The 15,396-nt window shown below is 30.7% G+C and overlaps 2 protein-coding genes across 3 annotated transcripts; one reads left to right on the top strand and one right to left on the bottom strand.

Moving 5' to 3' along the window:
- On the top strand, positions 1-10,991 carry LOC130947388 (uncharacterized). 2 transcript variants are annotated; one of them, XM_057876084.1, is made up of 2 exons: positions 1-80; positions 8,397-10,991. In XM_057876084.1, the coding sequence occupies exon 2, from the start codon at positions 8,516-8,518 to the stop codon at positions 10,604-10,606; it is 2,091 nt and encodes a 696-aa protein (XP_057732067.1). In that variant the 5' UTR covers positions 1-80; positions 8,397-8,515; the 3' UTR covers positions 10,607-10,991. The 2 variants fall into 2 exon arrangements, with proteins under 2 accessions (XP_057732067.1, XP_057732066.1); XM_057876083.1 differs by lacking the exon at positions 1-80 and adding an exon at positions 7,223-7,493.
- Positions 10,992-11,702: 711 nt separating this feature from the next.
- LOC130950835 (uncharacterized) lies at positions 11,703-13,865 on the bottom strand. The gene has a single exon (XM_057879432.1). The coding sequence runs from the start codon at positions 13,684-13,686 to the stop codon at positions 11,872-11,874; it is 1,815 nt and encodes a 604-aa protein (XP_057735415.1). The 5' UTR covers positions 13,687-13,865; the 3' UTR covers positions 11,703-11,871.
- Positions 13,866-15,396: the final 1,531 nt, after the last annotated feature.

Raw genomic sequence — 15,396 nt, 5'->3', positions numbered from 1 at the left:
TCAAAACTGAAGCTCACTTCTCTCACTCTCTAGCACCTCATCTTCATAATCATCATTTTCAATTTCATCTCCATCAACAAGTAAGTATATTTTTTTGCAATAACTTTTTATTTAGTTATATTGTTTTAATTACTGTAGATAAAAAAATTAGATTAGTTTTTTTAAAATTAATTTGTGTTAAATAGTTAATTGATAATGATAAAAATGTTAAACCTAGTATTAGTTAGTTACATAATATTACTTAGATTAAGATAATACTAAAATATATTTTTAGTTTGGGTTAATTTATTTATAATCATCACGTTTAGACATTAAAAACGACCTAATTAAAAATAGGATTAAATTGAATCTAACTAAACACCTTATCCGAACCCATGTAGACTTCTACATTAAATTATTTTATAACTAATTGATTTGTCAATATTTGTTAATAAAGACTAGTTTATCCAAAAAAATATTATTAGCTCTAATTTAGGTTATATTTTTCTTTTGGATGTTGTGTCTTTCTTAGGGACCGAAATTGACTAGGCAGCTTGCAAGTAGTCTAGCTTGAATTTGGTCTGATTTGTAAAAAATGTTTAAATTTAAGTTTTCTGATTCAATATTCATTTTAGTTTCTGACCATACTTGGAAGGACTAAATACCCCCAAACATTTTAAAATGTCATACTAATTTATTGCAACTATAAACAAATTAGTTCTTGAATTTAGTTTGACAATAAAAGAGCAATATCCCAAATCTATTTTTAAAAAATTTAGTTAAATAATTTAATCTATAATAAATTTTAATCACTAAATTAATTACTAAATTAGTCTCTAATCTTTTATGTTTGACAAAGCAATTCTCATATCAAATTTTGATTAAAAAATTGGATAAATCAATCTAGATTGTTATTTAATAAAAATATAATAGTGCTTAAGATTTTTAAAAATCTTTCATATCAGTTCCTCCGTATAAACGAATAATATGATTTGGAATATGATTTAGAGATTGATTTGTCTGATGAGATAAAATTTTAAGGACTAATTTAGTAATTAAAATTTGTTGAAAACTAAGTTGTTCAATTTAAAATTTTTCATGGATCAATTTAGAGTATCACTCAATCATAAAATAGTTAAATTTTTTAGGGACAAATAGGTCCTACAAAACAATTATATTTTAATGAGAATTAAAAATAATAAATATAAATATAATGACTACAAATATATTTTAACTTAAATTTAATGACTATAAATATATTGTTTATATACCATTTATTAAGTATATGTAATCTTAACGGTTTAAATCAATCTAATATCCATAAATACATTTTCATATCTTATATAATAGTTTTATTTTCATTAGATGCATTTCATATATATTAAAAAAATAAAAAACAAAAATTCTTAATAAGTTCCTGAAAATAGTTACCCTAATTCATACTAACTAAATTCATTAAAACTTTTTCTATCATAATTTTGCTGGGAATAATTGTAAAAATTAAAATAGAAAATACACATTTTCAATTTCATTTATACATGCTACGAAAATGAGAAATAATATGTAAATAATAAATATTTATATTTTTATATAAAATGATAAATATATAATTTTTTATTAAAAATTATTAAATTAATTATTTAAATAAATGTAATAATATATTAAAATACAAATAATTTATTTAAAATATGTAAAATATATAAAAATTAATTTAACGACTATTTTAATATCACATAACAAATTTTTTTTGGCGAATTTTTAGGATTGTGGCCGAATCTGCCAAAATCGTCAGTATTTTAACGGAGTTAATTTACATCATGTAATTGTTGGAGACTGAAATTTGTCTCACTCGGAAATTGAAAATGCATGTGGTTATGACCTTATGGAGCATGTGGTACTTTCAAGCACTTTATATATATATATATATAAAGTTTTATTTAACTATCATGTAAATTCGTACTAGCTAAAAAATATAAATTTAAAAAGTTTTATTTAATAAAGTTATTTATTTTTGCATTTTAAATATAATATATATAGAGTATTTTATATTTTTACTTTTTACCTACAATTATTTTATATATTTAATAAATAATTAATTATTAAATTTTGGTATAATTGATGTTGTTCATTTTAAAATAACCATTTTATATTTTATGTTTGTTTCTATGTTAACAATAATTTAATAATTTTATAATTAATTTTTTATTTTATATTTTTCAATTAGCTGTAACAATTAACTAAAATAAGATCAGGAGATAATAAAAGTGCAACTATAATATTTTAATTATATAAAAATTTGTTTATTTATTATTCAATCACTATATATATTTACTTTTATGCATGGTAGAAATAAGATTAGAAGCAAGAGGAATTGAGTCAATGTAGGTCAAATTTAAGTTTGATTATGATTGATTTACGAAAATTGAGTTCAGCATATTAACAATAGAATTTATTTATCGGAAAAGCTCTACATCTATATAAAAATTATATAGATGGTATTTAAGTAATTTTCATTTCATGCGTATTTTTTTTACTTACACACTCGTTTGTTTTACACGCGCCTCATATAACGTATAAACGTAATCTTTATTTTGCGTGATCAATTTTTTTCAACTTAAATCTTTCCATATAACATAAATTTTTTTCACGTTTTTCTTCTTGTTCTTCTTCTTGTTCTCCTTCTTCTTCTTCAACCTAATTAAATTCGTTGTTCTCCTCTATTCGCGTTTTTCTTCTCTACATTATGGATCTGGATTGACTTCAACATATTTAGCTTCGTCGTTCATCTTCTTCTTCGTTTTCTTCTTCGATCTGCACTTCTAAATTGAAACAATGAATGAATCAATTTTAAATCAGTTGAATGAGTGTAATTTAGATAATTCTTTCGAAATGTATCAATTTGATGAGGTTTGGACTATTGAATTTTGAATCGAATTCAATGGAATGAAATTGCTAATTTTATTTGAAGTGAATTGAATGGACTAAGGTGATCTATATCTGAATTGAATTGAATTGAATTGATAATGTGTAACTGTGAGTAATTGTGAGTGAATGTGAGTAACTTTTCGGTTCAGTAATTACTAAAGAGTTGATTCACCATGTGCATGTGTTCGATTCTGTATGCAGAAAGGAGTCTAAAAATAATTAGGCGAATATAATGTTTAGAGGTTAGGGTTCAGGGTTTAGGGTTTAGGGGTTTAAGGTTTAGGATTTAGGGTTAGGATTTTAGGGGTTTAGGGTTTATAGTTTCAGGGTTTAATGTTCAAGGTTCTGGGTTTAGTGTTTAGGATTTAGGGTTTAGTTGTTCAGGTTCAGGTTCATGGTTTAGAATTTAGGGTTTAAGGTTCAGAATTTATGGGTGCAGTGTGTTTCTAACTTTCGGTTCGTCTAGTGTATTAATTTCGGTTTACCGTGTTTAGAGTTGAGGGTTTAAGGTTTAGGGTTTAGGGTTTAGGGTTTATGGTTTATGGTTTATGGTTTAGGGTTTAGGGTTTAGGGGTTTAGGGTTTTAGGGTTTTAGGATTTTAGGGTTTATGGTTCAGGGTTCAATGTTCAGGGTTCTAGTTTTAGTGTTTAGGGTTTAGGATTTAGGGTTCAGGATTTAGGGGTTCAGTGTATTTCCAACTTTCGGTTCGCCCAGGGTATTAATTTCGGTTCACTGTGTTCTTTTGGAGTTCGTAATGTATTGGTAAATATAGTGATTGCAATCACTGAGAACCTGGAATAAAACAGCAGTTAGACAGTTCCAATAGATATATAAATTAACATATCAAATGAATAATTCATCTTGAATCAAATATAAATATTAACATTAACATTTAGATTAATATTCACATATACATTTGAAGTAAGCATTTTTTTCTTTTTAAACAAGTTAAACAAAATATTGTTAATTACAAACAGCCAATCATAGTATATACTAGTTACTATCTAAATCTCCAGATGTTAATTTACAATAAGGGCTGGAGAGGACAGTGAATTCACTATCATAGAATATTTTTTTTTGATGATTAAATGCTTATGACGTTTTATTTAGCACATGAATGATATTCGGTTCAGAAGAATTGGCCATTTCGGTTCATTTCTGTTCTGAACAATTTAAAACTCTTCCTCCTCACTTTCTACTGCTTCTTCACAAGGGAGAGAAAGAGGAAAAGACAAAAAAAAATACAGCAACAATAACAACAAAAGAATGAAGATAAGGAGAAAACACGTGAAGAAGAAGGAACACGAAAAAGAAGGAGAAGAATGAAGAGGAGGAGGAAGGCGAACCTCTGTTGCTGTTTTCGTTCATTTTTTGTTGTTCCTTGCTAAATCTTTTCGCGATTTTTCTCCAATAGTGGTTTTCGCAGAGAATGTGACTGAAGTTTGAGTGATTTTGAGAGAGAGTCGAAGAGAAGGAGCGGTTTCATGTTGAGAAAGAAGTAACATTTTTTCATAATGAGCGCGAAGTAATGAAGGGTTTTCGAACGCGTGTTTTCACTCGTCATTAATGCGCACGACTCTATTTGGACTTGGGCCAACTTGATTACATGGTTACATGGATATGTAGCAATTCCGTTTATTTATAGGCCTCAAATTTATGTCAACAAAAATTTTAAATTATATTTATTAATTTTAAAAACTTAATTTAATAATTAATATATTTAAAATAATATATTTAATATTATATTAGTAGATAAATAAAAAAGTAAAGTATAATTTTGATCTTCAACGTTTGGACAATGGACCAAGTCCTAATTTACTATCTAATGTTTTTTATTTTATTTTCAAAAAATTTTAAGTATGTTCAACGTTGTCTCACAATTAAATTGGACAAAAACAATTAACATATTAAATAGCTAATAATATTTGATTATGATACATAAGTAAAATTAATCTACTATCAATTATTAATGTAAAAATTTTTCTTTGATTTTGAAGCGTTGATAATTTATTGATAAGATTTGAGATTTTTTAACAAGAAAAAAATTGATACAAAAAAGTGTTATAAAAAGGTTTTGTTTATATTTTTCTAATACATAGAAAAAAATATAATTTAACAATAATATTATTAGTGTTTACGTCAGTCATTTTATTAATTATTTATATCAAATTTGATAATAAAATAATATTAAATTTGTTTAAAAAATTTTAGGACAAAAAGTATGATATTTAGAACGTTAGAGACCAATTAGAATTTGGCTCCAATATATAACGTTAGGATGAAAATAATATTTTAATGTTAGTTTCTTGTCTATTTTCTAAAAACAGTTATAAAAATATATTTAATTATTTAATAAGATGAAACTTAAATAGTATTTTAAATTAATAAAAAATATTAGAAGGTTATTAAAATTTATGAGTTTTGACTAATAATTAATTATTAATGTTTAAAAATGTGAATTAAAAATATATTATTACATTATTAAACTAAAAAAGTTAACTTAATAATTAAAATAAGAAAAAAGGATAAATACATCTATAATCTTTTGACTTATGGATATTTAAATCATCGAAAATTTGAAAATATATTTAAGTCTCTGAAATTCTCAAAATCTGAATATATCGATCTTTAGATCTAATTTGTTTCATTTTAAAAATTCTTCTACGTGTGCATCTGTATATCGACTAAGTCAGAACAACGGAAGCCACGTTTAATTTTTTTGACAGACCCAAGTAAACTTGTCTCGATTTTAAAAATGTTAAAAACTTAAATGTATTTTTAAATTCTTATAAACTTAAATATTTGTGATAAAAAAATTAAGAATTTATCGGCTCTTAAACAATTTTTTTAATTAGAATACTAGTTAAATAAATATTAAATCATTTCAGTCATGTTAATGTCACATACTTTTATGTCCCATTAGTCATTCGATTGTCCCATTTGATGATGATAATGACACAAACTCCAACAACTAACTCCGTTAAATCTCTTTATCTTTGTTGGACCCACATGACTACACTTGCCTTTACTCCCAATGAAGCATTTCGGCAAATTCAAAACATAATCCTTCCTTCGGCACCAAGAACTCACCTTCTATCTTTTTTTTTTTTTAGTAAAATACAAAAAAAAAAAAAACAAACTTTATATGCAGGGAGCTTATTAATATAACAGATAATTTTTTAATAAATTTTGATTTTAAAATTTTAAAAAATATGTGCCACTTAAAAAATATAGAAGTTGCAGCATTTTGTATCATTCCCTGATGCTATTCTTTGTCCTCTTTTCTCTTCATCTTTAAAGCAGCTTTTATGTTTTTTTATATGTATTTTAAATAATTTTTTAAATAATTTTAGATTTTTTTCTTAAATTTTAAAGATATTTTTTTAATTTTTAAATATTTTTATTTCATATATTTTACATAATATTTTTTAGATTTTGGATATTTTTTTATTTTTTATATTTCTTTTTCTTATATTGTGAATAATTTTTTAATAATTTTAAATGTTTCATTTTGTTAAATTTTTAATATTTTTAAAATAATTTTAAATATTTTTTATTAGATTTTAGATTTTTTTTATTAAGTTTGAAATGTTATTTTTTCAATAATTTTAGATTTTTTTATTTTGTTTGTCTGTGAATTTTTTTTTAATATTTTAAATTTTTTTTGGTTAAGTTTTAGTTTTTTTTAATAATTTTAATTTTTTTTGTAATTTTTTGGATGTTTCTTTTAAACGGTGTGACAAAGGGAGGGATGATAGACGACAAGATGTTGCGGATGCAATGATAACAAATTAACAATGATGGATACATTTTTAGAAAAAATATTTAAAACTTCTAAAATTTAAATATCTGAAATCTAAGTATAAAAAAGAAAATTTGAACTGATATCTTCGTTTTTAATATTTTACTTTTATTTAATTTTAATTATATATTCTTATAAAAATATTTGATATGTCTAAAATTGAAACATATAAAATTTAGATATAAAAATATCTAAAATAATATTTTTTTATAATTTTTTATTTTTTATTGTACATTTTCAAAAAATAAAATTTAAAATTTTTAAATTTTATATATTTGAAATTTAAATATAAAAAATATTCGAAATAATATATTTTTTGATCATAATTAAAAATTCTTTTATTGTGGTTAAATTTTAAACTTTTAATTATATTTTAAATATTTTTTGTTAAATTTTAAATATTTATTTTTATTTAATTTTAAATATTTTTTATTTTAAATGTTTGTTTTTATTTGATTTTAGATATTTTTATTAGTTGCGCAGCTTCGAAAAAATTGCAGCGCAACTATTACTGACGGATACCCTAATTGGTACCTAGCATGATTGGAGCTTTTCTGGCCTTGCTCCTTACCGCCGTCTAGTCGTCTTCCCTCTTCCGTTTTAAAATTTTGCCTCCCAAAATTTTGCATCTGTTTTTCATTTCCCGCTTTAATACCGCCCTCTCTTTTTCCCACTCACACACACACAGTGACCACTCTTCTTACACTACTCGTTCGTGCGCCCTCTCTCTCTCTCTCTCTCTCTCTCTCTCTCTCGAACCCTGTTATGCAGTGAAGCTACTGTTAGGTTTGTTCCATTCTCTTCTACTCGTGTCGCTATACGTTGATCACAAAGCGTTAGGGTTTTCTTTGCTTTGCTTTTTGGTTATGTTTCTATGCTCCTTCTCTGTTAACTCAAGCTTTCATTTCATACGCGCCTGCTTTTTTCTATTTCTAAGTTCTAACATGTATTCAGAAGCTTTTTCATTTCTCACTCTTCTCCGTCTTTTTTCAGTCTAATGTTTAATACTGAATGCGTAACTTGTATCTGTGTATATGGAACTTCTGTCTTTTACTTTTTTCCCCTGTGTAATGTAAGTAATTTCTGGTTTGTTTACTTGCACTTTGAAATAGGTACTAGGGTTCAGACCAAAATCCCAGGCTTCATTGTTTATGAAAATGTATGCCCTAGCTTTTTCCCTTGAAAAAAAAACGTTTCAGTTCAAAATGAGATGCAATTTGAGTTTGCTAGTTATTCAATAGATTATGGATACAATGGTAGATGTTATGTTATACTATCATGTTCCTAGAATTTAGGGTTTGTCTTCTTTCTCTTATTCTTGAAACCTGGGCATTTTGTTATCATTAGAATCGTAATAACCGAATTTGAAATTTGAACTGCTGTCAACTTGTCATGCACTCTAAATTCATTTGGGTGTTTAACTCGATTGTGCATTGGGATTAGCCTAATTTGGGTTTTAAAATGAATTATGATAGATTATAGATTATATCAACATATCTTGTTGTTTTGACTGCTTTTGATTAAAATAAATTATATATAAAAATATATCTTTCACTTGTTTGCCTTTACCTAATTGCTTGTTTCAGAATGTATAGTATTCTTGTGTGCGTGTTTGCATGCATGAATCATGCTAATGCTTTGTATTGGTGGTTTGGCATAATTTTATCTTGTTTTGCTTGTGTTAATCAGGTTAAAATATTGTGCTGCTTGTGGAATGTAAGCAGCAATTACAAGAAGTCGGAATTTCTACATTTTACTGTGAGATTGAGAGTGCTAGGCTGATTGGATACTGATACCAATTTGCAGCCATGGAGTGTAACAGGGATGAGGCATTGAGGGCTAAGGAAGTTGCTGAAAGTAAAATGCAACAGGGTGAATTTCAAGGGGCGCTCAAGTTTGCTCTGAAGGCAAAGAAAATGTATACTGATGTTGAAAACATTGCTCAGATCCTTACAATTTGCGAGGTTCACAATGCAGCACAGAACAAACTTACTGGTGGAACTGACATGGACTGGTATGCTATTCTTCAGACAGAACAATTGGCCGATGAAGCAACCATAAAGAAGCAGTATCGGAAGCTTGCACTACTCCTTCATCCTGATAAGAACAAATTTCCTGGTGCAGAAGCTGCTTTCAAGTTGATTGGGGAAGCCAACAGAGTGTTGGGTGACCAAGCAAAACGTTCTGTGTATGACATGAAATATCAGGTCTCTGTGAAACCTGCATTCACTGCAAGAAATGTTCAAAATGCAACAAATTATCAGAACAGTTATTTTCCAAACCCCACCTTTGGTAATGGCCATCATCAGCCCGAACCAGAGTTATTTTGGGCATCTTGCCCACATTGTAGTACTAAGTGCCCATACTACAAAAACATTTTGAACACAACCTTACATTGTTATAAATGTTTCAATACCTTTCATGCTTTGGGGAACCAGAATGTCTCACCAGGGTATACGGGGTCAGCATTTACTATCCATAAGGAAGCTCGAAAGAAGGGTGCCCCAAAACCTGCTTCAAAAAGTAATGGTGGAGGAAATGCAGAGAACTCCGTGCCAGTGTCTATGAAGAAATGTGCTGCTAATGGAGTTGGTGGGCATCATAAAGGTAGAAAGAGTAATGATGGCTCTGCGGCTAGAGGGCAACCAAAGCGCAATGTTTCTGCATCTAAAGGGACCAAAACAACTGAATCACAGCACCCAACAAATGTTGGAAGTAAGAGAGTGAGACAGTCAGCACCAGATCGAAGAGAAAATTTCAACTATTGCAATGGCAAAGGCAAAGCAGATGCAAACGTTCAGGAGAATGGTGTTGATCCTTCTACACTTAATGCTAGGAGATCTTCTAGGCAAAGGGTGCATGTTTCATATGTTGAAACCGATGATGATGATGATTTGGAGAGCCCTTCCAAAAAACAACAGCACAATGAATCTTTTGACACCAATGGATTTGTCAAAAAGGAAGAGCCTGCAGGTGGAGGGTTGTCCAATAACAGTAATCCTGCTAGTTCTGCTGCTGGGGTAACCGATCAGAATGGAAAGGTGAGAAGTGAAGTTTGTGATCCACCTGAAGAAGCATTTTCACAGAACAAAAGCAAAATTGGGCACTCTCATATTCAAAAGGAGATGTCCAATGCAGATCCTGGTCTTAGAACCTCAAAAGAGGACCACTGCTCTCCATTTAATTCAAATGGCCCGTCTGATGTGGAGTACATTATTTGTCCTGATGCAGAATTCAATAATTTTGAGAAGCACAAGGCCGAGGAATGTTTTGCTGTTAATCAATTCTGGGCTATTTATGATCCTGCTGATGCTATGCCAAGATTTTATGCTCTCATAAAGAAAGTGTTCTCCCCTTTCAAGCTTGTGATTACTTGGTTAGAACCTGACCCAGGTAACGAAAGTGAGATTGATTGGCATAATGCAGATTTGCCTGTTGCTTGTGGTAAGTTCAGACTTTGTGGTTCTCAGAATACTACAGATGCTTGTATGTTTTCTCACCAAATAGGCTGTTTGAAAGGAAGTGCCAGAGGTTCTTATCTGATATATCCCAAGAAGGGAGAAACCTGGGCAATTTTCATGGATTGGGATATCAAATGGAGTTCAAATCCAGAAGATCATTCAAATTATAAATTCGATTTTGTGGAAATCCTATCAGATTTCACTGAAAATGTTGGCACTGAAGTTGCTTTTCTCAGTAAAGTTCAAGGATTTATCAGCGTCTTTCAGAAAAATGAGAATGGAAAGAACACATTTTCCATTCCACCTAATGAGTTATATCGGTTCTCGCATCAAATTCCTTCATGCAAGATGACTGGTAGTGAAAGGGAAGGTGTTCCTAGAGGTTCTTTTGAATTTGATCCTGCTGCCGTTCCTCCTGATCTCCTTGGGAGGTCGTGATTTTGATTATGATGTTAAGAGGGAGAATGGAATGTTAAAAGTTAATAGTATAATGATAGTGGTGCTGTTTAGAGATTCTCAATCTTCTGACATTCAACAAGGGGACAGCAACATACGTATACAAATAGTGGTCTTGACTAAGAAAGATGAGGTAGTGCTACTGCTATTGAGAGGGTAAAACATCCCAAGAAACATTGAAAAAAAAAGAAAAAGAAAAAAGAGGGGCACGTGTTTCCCCATTTGCTAGTGTTATGTATTTTGATTAGTTATTGAAGATGCTGTCTTATGTACATCTATTTGTTAGGCATAACTTCGTCTGATGTTTTGTTGTGGTTTGACATTCATGTGGTTGGAGAAATATGACGTGGTCTTTTACGCTCTTATAGAATCATGCTTTCTAGTTTTTACTCATCAAGCTCAACATTTATTTTTTGACAGTAAGCTCAACATCTTAAATCATGATATCATGTAGAGAAATTGCAGAATGGTATTAACGTTGTGTTTGGCGTGACCCATTATTTTTGTTCCTTTTTAGTTAACTTCATATTTAAAAACATAATGGAGACGGGCAAGGATATTTCATTATTTAAACAGTTTATGCGCTCATTGTTGCCTATGCAACTTAACTGTCCAATTGGTCAATCATTTGTCATAACTCACAAATAAGCATGCTGCATGCACCAATAAATCTTACGGATTGATTTACCTTAGTATTTTCTCCGCAAACAAATTAAAGCAAGGCCAAAATCCAATACACAAGTTCTAGTCATGCTTTTTGTACCCACAACTTATGATTTTTTTTCACCAAAAATAATGCCAACTCCTAGCATGATATCATCAACTACAAAAAGTCAAGAAATAATTGAAAGAGTCGGTCAACAACATCTTTTCCTTTTCTCCCATTTAATTTTTTATTTTTCAATTTAATAAATACCTGATAATTGCCTTTTTCTCATATGAAAGATCATTTGTGGAGGACAAAATCTCTTCCTCTTTAAAAGAAAATTTCCGGAACAAAGTTGTCTCAGCATTGATTCTTGGAACATGCAGAATAAAATAACAAACTGTTATTAACACCAAAATAGGACATTGCTCATTTCATTATGAATATCAGGCATATATTCCAACATGTTCTTTAACTCACTACAGATTAGCCAGATCTTATTCACTACAGATTAGCTAGTTCTTATGTCGTAGTATAGAGGGTAAGCCTTGATCCTGTTACCAAAATGGCTCATCTAAGAAGAGGAAAGAGGTGCAAGCGATCAGCGTCCTCTAGCAGCATACGCGGCAAACACCGCAGCGAAAATTGTAGTTGCAGAGGATATCACAGTCCACAAGTTCCTATTCTTATGTGCCTCGGACACAGACTTATGCAGCGATTCCAGCTGTTGTTTCATGTCATCTACCATCTCATCCTTGTTCTTGAATGCCTTCCTTATTGCGTCAAGCTCTTCGACGAATGGTTGAACATCTTCCTCTATCTTCTTCCCATCAGATGCTACTTCCTCTATCAAACCATCCTTGCTTTGACACACAAGTGCAGCAGTGTTCTTCAACAATGCCAAGGCCAAGTTTGAATTAACACAGGAAAGTTCAATTTTAGCTCTCAAATCATCCGACACTCTTTGAGCCTCGACAAGGTTCTTCTGCAATGCGTTCCTTTCCTTTGACAATGCATTTACATGGCCTTCTATCATCTTGTTCTTCTCTATTAGCTTCTCTCGTTCTGTTCTCATCTGATCCAACTCGGTCTCAGTTTGCTGGAGTCTTTCCTCCATCCCAGCAACTTGCAACAGCAAATTCTCCACTTTGCTCTTCTCCTCAAAAAATGACTTTCTGATGTTATCCTTCTCAAGCACCACTCCATCAAAGGAGCCTCTATAGCGTTCAACTTCGGATAACAACACTTGGTTTCTCTCTTCAGACTCTTTACATGACTCTTTCAGCTTCTCCAAAGCATCCCTCAGTCTAACCACTTCTCCCTGCATCTCCACAATTTCATCCTCCCGCTGAGCCTTCACTTGCTCAATTTCGTCCCTCACTCTAATCACCACATCAATCTCTCGCTGCTTTGCCTCCAACTCCTTCTGAACTGTGCCTAGAACCTTCTCAACACCATCTTTACTCTCATTCAACGCCTCAATTCTCTTCTCCAATTCTTCTTTCTCATTCACCAATGCCCTCACTTCCATCTCCATCTCCTTTTCCTTAGTCGCTGCCACGCCAAGGCCCTCTTCCAGCTCCCTAATCCTCCCCCGCATCGAAGCCTCTTCCCCTTTCAAACCCTTCAAAGACTCGTTCAATTCCTTAATCTCCAATTCAAGAACATCGATCCTCGACTCATACTTCTTCTTCGCTCTCTCAATCTCATTCTTCTCCCTCACAGCACGTTCAATATCCTCCTTCAATTTCCCAATCACAGCCTCACCCTTCTCACGTGACCTCACAGACAAATCCCTCTCCTTCTTCAAGTCCTCAATTTCCCTCTCTTTAACATTTCCTTCCTCTACCAACCTCTCATGTTGTAACCGAAGCTTCTGCGCTTCCTCCCGAACAGTCCTCTCTCTCATCTCAGCTTCCAGAAGCTTCTCTCTCACACTCCTAACCTCGCGAACAGCACATTCAAGCTCACTCCTCAAACCGTCCCTCTCCTCGTTCAACCGAACACTAAGCTCGCTCGCCTCTCGCTTCAAAGCGACGACGTCGTTTAGCTCAGCCACGACCGCGTCAAAGCGGAGACTCATCTCCCTGGCCTGCGTCTCTGCGAACGCCAGGAGGACGCGTTGCTCTACTTCCAAGGTTGCTTGTTTATCCGCCGTAACGGAAAGCGTCTCCTTAACGGCGCCGTTTTCGGAAGCGTAACGGTCGAGCTTGGACTGCAGAGCTTTGTTGGCTTCAATGAGGGAGTCCAACTGATGCCTCTTGTCGGTGGTTTCTTGGAGGAGCCTGGCGTTGAGGTTCTTGAGATTCTGAATCTGCGCTGAGTTAGTTTCATTTTCTTGTTCCATTTCTGGTGTTGTCCGCGGCGGGTCTTGGTCTTGGTGTGGTTCTTGAGGGATGGGTTTCTTTTTGGCCATACTAGATAGGAGGGTGGTGGGGGCTACGGGGTTAAGACTTATGAAAGAAAGGAGGGATTTTGCATTTTAGGGTTCTAATTATTTTTTTGTTTTGTTTATTTAATTTTTGTGGCTTTGGATATGGAAATCGAATCGAATCCAGTTGGGGATGTGTTATGTATGGAGGACGACTCTGTATTGGATTTGAGGAGAGGGAAGAGAAGGGCGGTATTTGTTGTCTTTAGGTATTCAATATTATTGGCCCAAACCCCACGTCATGTTTATGGTAATTCTCCCCAAAAAGTAAATGCGTAGGATATTTTGCTATTCACAGCAGACTCAGCCACTCATTTATCTATGTATTTACCTATGTATCTCGAAAACTACAATCTACACTCATGTTATTTATTTATTTATTTTTTTTGGGTATAACAGGGCACATCATTGGATGGTCCTAACATTTGAATTATTTAATGCTCTCACAATAAAATATATTTTTTAAATTTTTTAATAACGATCAAATAATTTTTATTTAATTTTAAGTATAAATTAATTTTTTATATATATTATTTAATTATAAATTTATTTTTTATTTTATAAATTATTATTTTATTATTCATCTATCCTAATTATTAATAATTAAAAACAAAAATAATAGTGAAATAGATTTTTTATTAATCGTCATAATATTTTAACAATCTAAGTCAATTAGTTTTTTTTATCTTTAATCCATTACATTCATAAACACGAGTGAAATCACATTTTTTTTGTAATTCAATAAATTAGACGTACAACACATTCGATTGGATATGGCAAGATAATAGTATAGATTTTTGTAGAAATCAATTAATTGAATGTGTAACACAATCAATTGACACGGCAATATGGATTCTCAAAATTTAATCGATTGGAATGGTTACACAATCGATTGAACTGCATTTAGAATGCGAGTTTTTTCTTGTTCAATCGATTGTTGGTATTACCAATCGATTGAAATATTCAAAGTAATATGGGTTTTCACAATTCAATCGATTAGTTGTGTTACCCAATTTATTGAATTATGCACTGCGTTATATGTAACGCCATTCTAAATTTTCCTCCTCTTATTTATAAATTATTATTTTATTATTCAACTATCTCATCTTTAAAATTCTATCTTCAATTTTTAAATTCCCATCAAAATTTTTATTTTGATTTTAATACTCTAATCTTATCTTTTTTAATAAGATTATAAATTGATGAATACTCTATCATCAATTTATTTTTTAATTACTCAATCCTACGATTGGAATCATTTATCAATATCTTTAATTATCAATTTTTCATTGTTTTTGTTCATCGTTTATCCATTTATTTAATATCCAATTTTTTTTATTGTTTATCTATCTCTTTAATATCTAATATTTGTTCATTACTATGTGATAATCACAGGTGCAGAAATCGCAATCGGTAGAGATCCAATCAATTTTTTATTGTAGTAATCGATTAGTTGTGAAAGTCTTTTTTTTTTAATTTATGTCATTCAGAAAACAATCCATTATTTTGATTACAAAATCGAGATTAATGAATGGAATATCTAATTTTGTAATTCTTCGTTTCGATTCTTTATTCATAAAATTGATTGTGTAATAAAAAAATATGTTTTTTTATCTTTTAGTAATTTACATACAAAATATTAGAAAATAAATAAAATTTTTTATTTTTTTATTACTAGTTAGCTTTTTTTTTGAA

This window comes from Arachis stenosperma, chromosome 9 (genome assembly GCF_014773155.1).
Source record: "Arachis stenosperma cultivar V10309 chromosome 9, arast.V10309.gnm1.PFL2, whole genome shotgun sequence".
NCBI classification, from domain to species: Eukaryota; Viridiplantae; Streptophyta; class Magnoliopsida; order Fabales; family Fabaceae; genus Arachis; species Arachis stenosperma.
The sequence above is the reverse complement of the archived record's forward strand: the minus strand, read 5'-3'. Positions and strand labels throughout refer to the sequence as shown.